Source organism: Lepisosteus platostomus, chromosome 9, assembly GCF_059453375.1.
Source record: "Lepisosteus platostomus isolate fLepPlt1 chromosome 9, fLepPlt1.hap1, whole genome shotgun sequence".
Lineage (NCBI taxonomy): Eukaryota > Metazoa > Chordata > Actinopteri > Semionotiformes > Lepisosteidae > Lepisosteus > Lepisosteus platostomus.
In genome coordinates, this window is record NC_142619.1 from 3,706,361 (window position 1) to 3,716,801 (window position 10,441).

Genomic DNA, 10,441 nt, shown 5'->3' on the forward strand with positions numbered 1-10,441 from the left:
ATTAATACCCCAGCACAGCTGGAGCGCAGGGAGAGCCCAGCAACTGCAGAACAGCACGAGCGAGCGCTTTACAGCGCGGCTTGGAACCCGTTCAGACATTCCCTGGCTGGCTCCCGGCCTTTCCTGTGAAAGGAGAGAAATGTCAGTTTAACCCCCGAGGGGTGAGCCGGGCCCAGCGTGGACCCACAGTTTGCCTCTTCCCTCAGGAAAGCGGCATCTGAACCTTTAAAACGCGTCTCCCTCCCTTTCCAAGCCAATAAACCCCAGGTCGAAGGAAACACTCAGCTGCTGGCGTGCTGTATCATCCTGTGCAGTTGTTTTTCTTTGTGGTGAAAAGCCAGTTTCGACACTGGGCCGTCCGGTGGGAAATATTGGGGGCGGAGCGCTGGCTCTGTGGCTCAGGATCTGCGCCTGTGGCCGGGAGGTTGCCGGTTCGAATCCCGCGGCCCGGCAGAGGAATCCTACTCCGTCGGGGCCCCTGAGCGAGGCCCTTCACCCCAGCTGCTCCAGGGGCGCCGTATAAATGGCCGACCCCGCGCTCTGCCTCCCAGCTTCTCTCCCTGGTCTGTGAAAAGACACATTCCAAATACAAGAAATTGTATCTGGCCAATAAAGCGATCTTATATACGCCTCACGCGGCTGACATGCAAAAAACGTTTTTGTTGGAATTGGGAAGGGCCTGCTCTTTTGGAAAGCTGCAAAGTGTCCGTGTGATTATTGAGGTCTCCTGCTCCCTGGAGCTCCCCCCCCCCAGCAGACGGAAAGGCAGAGCGTTCCGATCCCCAGTGGGGGATCGTCCTAGCGTGGCACTGTGGTCTCGGCAGGTTCAGTCCGTCTCCTGCTCTCGGCCGCATTAAAACCACGCCTGGGCTCTGCGGGGTCTTTCAAATGCCATTCCTGTCCCGGCAGGGGGCACACAGGTGGGAGAGGAGAATCCCTGTGAGTACTAATCCCGCATTCCAGGGTTCTCTTATCTGTGCTGTGTTTGCCGATACCAGCACCAGGAATGGGAGGAGACACCTCCTCCCATTAATGAAATGTGCTGTCTAGACACCCCCTGAGCAGATTAAGGGGACGTTCTGGTGGCACAAGCGCCCGTTTCACAAAAAAGGCGATCATCCTCTGACATCTCGTTCCTTTCCCTAATAGAATCCACGTGCTCAGGGAGTCTGTGATGTCTCCCGTCTTTAAAATCTGTTTTTCGACTGCCTCTGCTGTCTGTAGCAGATGGGAAATGCGCCGTGCACCGCAGAGCCACTTTGGAGCTGTGACCTGAAATCGGGGCGTTTCTTAGGATTAAGATGCGCTGAAGGTTTCATGTTTTTTTTGTTTTGCAAGCACCTTAACTCGGGGTCAGTTGTGCACAAGAGGACGAGATAAAAAACGGCGGACCGTGGCTTCTGCTTAGCGCTGGTCAGGAAGAGCAATTTTGTCTTGGCTGGGTTTTAATCGCGCTGCGTGACAAAAGGGGTCTCGTCTCGACACCCTGTAGTTTTGCTCAGGATAATTGTGTCGGTTGTACATTCACAGAGTGGCTGAGCCTCTGAGACTTGGCAGGGGGAAACGAGAGAGACGAGTATCGAATAGGGTGTTAAAACGCAACATGCGCTTTTAATGTCTTGTTGCATAAAGCAGGAGAGATGATGGGATCTTAAATTAGAACAGGCGGGGTGCTTCTTGCTGGCCCTGGGTGGGTTTGTGACAGTGATGATGAAGCAGAGCAGGGAGAATGTCTGCCTCTTTATTGCCAGTCCTGTGTGAACACACCACAGACATCGGAGAATAAGAGCAGGCCATTCAGGCCTGAGTTAATGGCCTTTAATTGCTAGTAGGTTATTGATCCGACTGATCAGTAACATTCTGATGCTGGTTTCCAGTCAAGCCAGTCAATTTAGCTGCAGTGCAGTAGTAGATTAGTTAAATGGTAAACTCCAACTCGACTAGCAGAATTAAGGAATCAAATGCTCTAGCACTTCCCCGATCTCCCATCTCCCATGCTAAAGGATTCCGATTTAAGATTAATCAATACATTCAATATGTTTAATCGTGATCTATGAAAACTTACATACAAAGTCCTTTCCATTTTACTGCAAGTGCAAAGCTCGTTGTTTTGATGTTGTGCTCTTGGACTCTTCATTGACGATTAATCATTTACCCAGAACTTAATTAACTAAAGGTGAACTTTACAGTTGCTTTGATCTCTGAATCTGGGATCACTGCATCTCGGCCAAACATTTTAATTTGAAGCTGGAAATGTTGAGACTAGCCAGGCATTACTCATTGTATCTAGATTCTTAAAGCCACTTCATAATACAGATTCTGATAAATATATATATAAAGTTGCATACAATGTAGTTTACCTTTTAAAGGGGAACTAGAGTCTAAATTTTTCCTTCCGGTTATTAAATCTCGGAAACAAAATTAACTCAATGGCGCTAAAGAAAAATTTCACAAACTTCAAATACCGTAAGTCGCCATGTCGTCGCAAACTTGCATTCGAGCCGTTAAGAATTGTGACGCGAGACGGCCCTTCCTGCTCACTAGTCCCTGTACTGGCTGAGGTACTGTGATGGACGAGTGGATAAGGACAGGTTGTGCAGCGGACGTTTCACTGCAGAAATGTTCCAACGTGATCTGCAGGCAGAGTTAATAAGTAAGTCGTATTTGTAACTGCCTGGAAGTGGAGAGCGATATTTCTGCTGGATGAGAAGAGCTGGATTCACAAGCCTGCTTGTCTACAGAGTCACAGGGCCGCTTCCCCTCCCATGAGGTCTCGTTGCCTCGTTCTGAATCACAGAAGATGGCGCTCCGCGGACCAGCCGAACCCTTGTCGCCGTTGCTGTGCTCCCCGAAATGAGCAGGTGTTTTGAGCCCGCGCCCTGAAACCTCAGAGTTTCTCTCCCCCCGACTCCCCCCTAGTTGATCCTGATAAGACCCCTTCGGTCCTGTGCAGCAGAGGGTGGAGATTTTGAATCTTTTTAACTGCAGGGATGATGCCAGGGCCGGATTGTGGTGTCCGTAGGTCCCCCGGGCACTTCCTCTCCGACATGCGCAGAAACGCCAGTTGATCGGCGTCGGCGGACGTGACGCACTTTGAGCTGTTCTCATGCTAAACCGCGCGACTGATGTAACGAGTCGAGCGACTGTCACTTCGACACTCCTAGTCTCTAGAAGAGCCGCCGGACACCGTCTGATCGTTGATCTGGAGCACCTGGAGTCCATCGCAGGCCTGTTGGTCCAGCCCGTTTCTCGTCAGTCACTGGTGTTTCCCTCCTGCGTGGCCCCTGGGCACTGTGCCTGCAGAGCCTCATGGGGAAACCCGGCCCTCGATGACGCCTGTTCCCTCGCTGTGTGTTGCAGTGTACGTGTGCAAGCTGTCCGACGGAGAGCACCCCCTGTACCTGCGGCTCCTGGCCGGCCCCAACACGGAGGCCCTGAGCTTCGTGCTGCGAGAGCAGCAGACCGGGGAAGTTATGGTAAGACGTCCCGCAGCGCTCGGGTGAAATCCCCCCTTAATTGCTTACACTTATATAGCGCTTTTCTGGACACTCCACTCAAAGCGCTTTACAGGTAATGGGGACTCCCCTCCACCACCACCAGTGTGCAGGATGATGCTCCAGTCCTCTCCCACACACCAGCTCTCAGTGGGGAGGAGAGCAGAGTAATGAAGCCAATTCATAGAGGGAGATTATTAGGAGGCCATGATTGGTGAGGGCCAATGGGAAATTTGGCCAGGACACCGGGGTTACACCCCTACTCTTTTCGAGAAACACCCTGGGATTTTTAATGACCACAGAGAGTCAGGACCTCGGTTTTACGTCTCATCCGAAGGACGGCGCCTGTTTACAGTCCAGTGTCCCCGTCACTATACTGGGGCATGAGGACCCACATGAACCACAGGGTGAGCGCCCCCTGCTGGCCCCACTCACACTTCTCCCAGCAGCAGCCTTAGTTTTTCCCAGGAGTCTCCCATCCAGGTACTGACCAGGCTCACACCTGCTGGGCTCCAGTGGGGCTGCCAGTTGTGAGTTGCAGGGTGATATGGCTGCTGGCCATAATGTTCCCACGAGGCTCAGAGTCAAGGAGGCGCACCGGGCAGTAGCTAGGTCCTGGGCGTGCTCCACATCACACACGGCGAGGTCACATCCCGAGGAATATCGCGAAGATCGAAGCCCGCATCTTGGTTTGAAGACCAACCCGAGAATCGTCGCTGTGCGCAATATAGACTTCAGCTACTTTTTGCTACAAGGAGCCGATTTGTTATCAAGTTAACTACTTGACTGTTTTGTAACCCTAGAAGACCTCACGGCAACACAGAGGTCTCCATCCATCCGTTTTCTAACTGCTTAATCCAGTTCAGGGCACAACGCATCGGTTCATCTCAGGGTGTAGACACACACACACACACACACCAACCAGGGCCAGTTTTCCCAGAAGCCATTTAACCTCCCAGCGTTGCCTTTGGACTGTGGGAGGACGAGGAGGAGCACATGCAGACTCCACACAGACAGCACCCCCGGGTCTGGAACTGAGCCCAGCGCTGCACCACCCCACCTCCCACGAGGAGGGACCAGGGAGCGTTTTCTGACTCCCGATGCAGCGAGCGACGTCACCGAGCGAGACTGTAGCCGCACAGACTTCTGGGTCCACGTCTTCAAAACTGCAGCCTTTTAGGCAGTGGAGGGGTTAGGCTTTGGGGGGGGGGGGCGGTTTCTCTCCAGTTGACGCGTGTTGGGGGGGTCTCCTTGTCCCCCGGCTTTCCTGCTCTGTCTGACCCCCTGCCCCCTTCCCACCTCCCAGTGGGACGCCTTTTCCATTCCAGAGCTGCAGAACTTCCTGCGGATCCTGGACAAGGAGGAGGCCGACTACGTCCGACTCCTGACGCAGCGCTATCGCACCTACCGGCAGAAGCTGGAAGAGGCCCTCCGAGCCGAGGGGAAGCCGGGCTAGCAGCGGAAGGCGCCGGAAGGCCAAAATTCCCGGCAGGGTCCCGTTAGCGACGGATGGACTTGCTGCTTCCTTAATAGAGGGGGGGGGAGGGGGGTAATTTCGGGGGGTGCCTGGGTTGTCACGAACTCTGACCCCGTGACCCACAATCGCAGGTACCCCTCCTCCCCGCCGGCTCGCCCTGTCCCCGGTGTTGACCGATGGCTGCAAGCTTCACTTGAGGGACTGTCCTCGTCTGCAGCACTCTTCCTTGCCTGTCTGCCTGCCTCGCGCGGAGTCGTTTTTTTTATTTTGGAGGGGCCACTCCCCATGTGCCACATGTGAACGGTCGCGCGGGGGGGGACGAGCCGGGAGCATGTTTTTAATTTAATTTGAGAACGACGTAGCGGTCTGTAAATATTTTCGGTTTGATGATGATGATGATTTTTTATTTATAGGGTGGAAGCTTTATGGGTTTCGGAGACGCAAAAGCGGGGCTTAACCTTTTAAAGGCGGAGGGGGAACAAACTTCCAGGTCTGGGAAGATGCAGTTATTAGTTAAACTAATTGAAGAGCAATAACAGCACCCAGAGAGCCCGACAATCACGTGTCAGAAAACCCGTCTGCCTGCCTGCGCCAATAGGGCTCCCTTGTCGGACGGGATCTGGACTCTTTTTCGGAAACCCTTTGGGGTTCCTCCGTCTCTGCGTTTTTTATTGTGCCTGGTGTCCGTTCAGCGGCGGGAGATGGGGTGGTGGTGGGAAAACGAGGATATCTTTCAGGGTGGGAGCACTGGAGTAGGCACCTGGCTAGCGGAGTTTAGGTCTATCTCAGCTGGAGCTCCAAACTCTGACATCTGTCACTAGTCCACATAACCCTATGCCTGTCGACCGCCTTGGAGAATGGTTTAGGGTGGTGGTAGGGCAGTGGTTCCCAGTCCTCTTCCTGGATTTTTCAGGTGGTAATAAAGCAGCACAGCCACAGTAAAGCAACTGCCAGCGAGCCCTTTTAACAGAAGATATACTGTACAGGACAACATTGGTGACCTAGAAAACCAGCCTGACACAAAGAATGTACAAACATTCATATGTGGATTGTGAAAACAGTTTAAGACAAAGGCCTGCACGAACAGTGGCTCGGTCGATTCCCATTCTCTCAGTTGTTTAGACTGACTTGTTTCTTCCGTCAGGCCTGAGACTCAAGAATCCCTGACTCTGATCAGATTGGTTCCAGCTCCCGTCTGTGCACAGAACTTTTATACAGCCTCGTCTCGGCTTGATAGCTCTTAAATCTGTCTAAACAGCTGCTTCTGGTGTTTCTAGAAGTGTTTCTAGTGATCAGTGGACGAGGAACAGACACACGGGTGGGAGTGGCACTGTAACGGACACGCCCACATAGGGAGTGGCTGGTCAGGGGCGCCCACTGTGGGGGGGTGGTTGGACACGCCCACGAATGGGCGGTGCCGTGTAGGTCACGCCCACAAAGCGTGTTTCTGCTTTATGGCGAATGAGGCCAGTTCTCACATTCAGAAATTGGTGCAGGGAGGTCGAGACCAATTGCCGACCCCGTTCGACCTCTTTAAGAGCTAAAAGTATGTTTTTTTGCCGCAAACAGGCGCCTGAAATGAAGAATTCTGAGAAAGCGGAAGGGACAGTTCTCTTCAGTTCCAGGAGTTTGGGACCACTGCTGTAGGGATAGGCGATGTGCTGATGGAGGTTTGGCGCTGTGCGTGTAGAAAAAAATAAAAACGTTTCCGTGCAGGAAACGTTTTTGTGAGCTGTTGGGGAAAAGGGAAGTATCTGAGGAAGTCGACGAGTGGTTTGGAGAAAGTTGAAAATTGAGATGGCGGTAATGGGCACAGGGGGGGTCAGGAAACAGGCGAATCCATTGCAGAACAGGAGCAGATGTTCATTTTCCAGGCCAAAGCAGCGCTCACAGCCCGTTCGGGTGAAATTCAGCCGAGTACTATAGCACAGATTCTTACCGTGAAAATGCTCGCGTTTGTGCGTGGGGCTCCCAACAGCCGCGTTTGGATATTAAATATACAAAAGACATTCCGGGTCGTTGGTTGTTAAAATAACCTTTTATCCTTTTCACGGGTTTTTTTGTTTTTTTTGAATGAGATGGACGTGTAGCTGCTCCAGGAAATGCACTCGCGAACGTGGGTGGGATAGCAGTTCGTCGGACAGCAGGTGGGCTCTCGTAAACGTCCCCTGTGGAATTGGGAGATCACCCGCAAGAACCGATCGTACCTGCGTTTCTTTTCAGCGTCCTTTTAAACGTCATTGCAATGCGACACCTGGAACCCGGCAACCAGATCCTGTTCACAGCATTTAAAACAAACAAACAAACAAACGCGCATATTTGAATGGAAGGCCATTCAAGTTCAGTAAGATTTTTACTGGCTGTACTCCTGGTTGTAGGAAAGCACGGGGGGTTTATACCAAAGCTTAAAATTTTAGTAGTGGGCCCCTTTCAGCTCGGTCCCCCGGCTAGCACTGCGGTGCAGGATGTACGCTGTAAGCCGGAGAGGCTTTCGGGCAGGGCGGCGTTTGTGGGGACACCTAGTGGACAACTGCTGTAACTGCACATGCTTTCTTCCGTTTCCCCCCTCCCACTGTCGTCTTTCTTCAATCAATATAAACCAAAGACCTAAAGCCGGAGGCGATTGGGGGGGTGTGATTAGTTTGGGTCCGGCGCAAATGCTTGAGAAACAGCGGTGCGGGTCTGGCGCCTGTTGGTGTTCTTGTGGGCATGTCTTAAAAGCCATTTGCAGAATCCTGTTTTGAGTGCCTGCTAAAAGACGGTCTGTGCTTTTTGTTATCGTTGTTGTTACTGTTGTGAGCACAGGCCTTGCATTGAAAACCACTTCAACACTATCCGAATAAGAATACTGTAGTGCGATTTTGAGCTCCGAGTTATGGGGGAAAAAAAACCTTCATCCACGAGTTCTCGTTTGGGCACTTTATTCACTGTTCAGGGATCGTGTTCGCGTTTTTGTTCTGTTTATTAGAGATATAGAACAGGTAATATATTTTAATATAAAGCTATTGACTGAGAGCAGAATCGCTTATATCCTGTAATCCTGGTGTAGTTTAAGAGAGAAAAAAAATGTTAGTTTAAAGCAAGAATTGAGCTGGGAAAATCGCCCTTTATTCGGTGTTCTTGATCGCTTTTTTTTTTTTTACTGTGAAGTAGTTTCACTTGAACTACGACTTGTTGAATAAAACGGCTTGATCTATTGAGAAGGCACAGAGCCTGGGCATTAACGTGCTTTGAAATGATTCTTAAATTAGGAAACCTTCTTTTCAGGTCCACTGTATCTGTGATTTATGATACGTGTGTGCTGTAATGTGAAACTTGGGTCAGTATTGCCCAGAAAAGGAGCTGTTTAACATGACTGTTATTTGCCAAAAAATCTCACCGTTTTCTTCAGGCTATGCTTTAATGTTAATCTGTGTTTGGAGATAGAACACTGTGATAAAGGCCAACTCCCAGTAATCGGCTGTTTAGTTTCAACACTGGTTGATATATATATATATAAATCTGTTAATTTAATAAAGGGGCCGCATCTTGCCTCGGTTGAAAAGTGTTACTTCAGAGAGAGAAAAAAGCGTTTCTGGTGCTGCTGATGTGGAGAGGCTGGTGGTATCAACGAGCAGGAGAGCTGGCAAGAATCGGCAGTGCAGATCTCGGATGCAATGGTTTTCTTCGATTTATACTGAATGCAAGTTCAGGTATATTTTTATAGGGTCGCTACTGCTTCCTGAAATTTGTTACCGAATGCGGCTTTTTTTTTTTAAGAGCCTTGGTCCCTTTAATAAAATCAGAACTGCTAAACATGCTTGTGGGTCTGTGACGTTTTCTTGAAGTAATTGTTGGTTATTACACTCTCTGGAATATAGTGCTATTGATAGTGGATCACAGGGGTCCACAGATTGTGACCCTGGAGTGTCTTAGGGTCTTCCTGAAGTCGTCTTGAGAGTGCCAGCAGCTGAAGAGCTGGGAGAGGTTGGGAAATTGGTTTCGTTAAGGCACTAACGAGCTAATTCAAGTTCGTTAAGAGCTCATCTGCACTGAGCTCCTGGAGACACACCGACTGACCCTGCAGGACCAGGACTGGACACCCCTGTCCTAGAGCCAGGACCCTGCCTGGAGGCTCTGATTGGCTCATGAAGGAGTCAAGACCTGCTGACACACCGACTGGCCCGGTAATCTCACTGACCCGTGCACTTTGTGATCCATTGATTCCTTTGCTCAGATTACGGTCTTCCTTTCCCAGCTTAAAGAGATGTCAGCATGGCAGGACTGATCTGTGGTGGCAATGCATGCTGGGACTACGTGCAGAAGAGTGACTGAAGCAGGAGTTATCCCCCATCTTGTATACCCCAGCGAGTGATCAGTTGAACAGTCTGGCATAATCGCTAGCCTGCTGGTTGCTGCTTTTACCTTGAGCAAAAAAACAAACAAACATTGCAGTTTATCTCAAATGTGGTTTCAGTTCCTGTTATCAGCTCCTTGAGTTTTGAAAGGGCGCTTTGTCCAGGCTGATCTTGCTGTGTGGAGTGTGAGAAGAGCCTGAGATCTGAAGATCTACAGTCCCTATGGTGTCAGGTGAGTGCTGGCCATAAAACAGAAACCAGAACACGCCCCTCCCCCCCCATTGAATCAGAGGACGAAGGCCAGAAAGTAAAAGCAGGTGACCTAGGTTTGACAGGGGGCTGATCCATAACAACATAAGAGAGGTCACAAATGAGAGGTCCATCTACCCCCTTTGGTACGTTAGTAGCTCCTGTAATTGATCCAAGGTGATCGTCTCCGCCTGGTTTTTGAAAGCTGCCAAGGTATCCGCTTCAACCACATGGCTGGGCAGGTTGTTCCACGCTCCCACCACCCTCGGTGTAGAGTTCGCAGCTGTAAAGGCAGTGCTGTGTCCTTCCCGGCTGCAGGGCCGGTAGCGCAGACTGCCATTCCCTCTCTCCTGGTCACTCGGCTCGGCTTTCTTCTAAACCCAGGAAGAGCTGCACCAGAGCCACAGCCTCTAGTGACAAATGACAGAAAAATCACACGCAAGTTCCTTGGAAGTAAAAGAAGGTCTCTACATTATTTGTTTTTTAAAATATGGAATTGCTCAATGCCACATTAACATCTTCTCTGACCCCTCCACTCCGAGCTCTTTCCAGGTCAGGGGGAATCCCACTACCACCGCCAGTGTGCAGCCCCACCTGGATGATGCTCCAGTCCTCTCCCACACACCAGCTCTCAGTGGGGAGGAGAGCAGAGGGATGGAGCCAGTTCAGAGAGGGGGGTTATTAGGAGGCCATGATGGGTAAAGGCCAGGGGGGAAATTTGTCCAGGACACTGGGGTAACACCCCTACTCTTGTCAAGAGACACCCTGGGATTTTTAATGATCACAGAGAGTCAGGATCTCGGTTTTACGTCTCACCCGAAGGACGGCGCCTTTTTGCAGTCTAGTGTCCCCGTCACTATACTGGGGCATTAGGACCCACACAG

At 50.9% G+C, this 10,441-nt stretch overlaps 1 protein-coding gene across 5 annotated transcripts in view; it reads left to right on the forward strand.

The window, feature by feature from the left end:
- rassf3 (Ras association domain family member 3) overlaps positions 1-8,770 on the forward strand; it is an 85,849-nt gene extending 77,079 nt beyond the window's left edge. For all 5 annotated transcript variants that reach the window (XM_088646498.1, XM_088646499.1, XM_088646500.1 and 2 more), the window contains 2 exons: positions 3,361-3,476; positions 4,801-8,770. In XM_088646498.1, coding sequence (XP_088502624.1) covers positions 3,361-3,476; positions 4,801-4,950 — 266 coding nt within the window. In that variant the 3' untranslated portion in view covers positions 4,951-8,770. The remainder of the gene's footprint in view (positions 1-3,360; positions 3,477-4,800) is intronic.
- Positions 8,771-10,441: the final 1,671 nt, after the last annotated feature.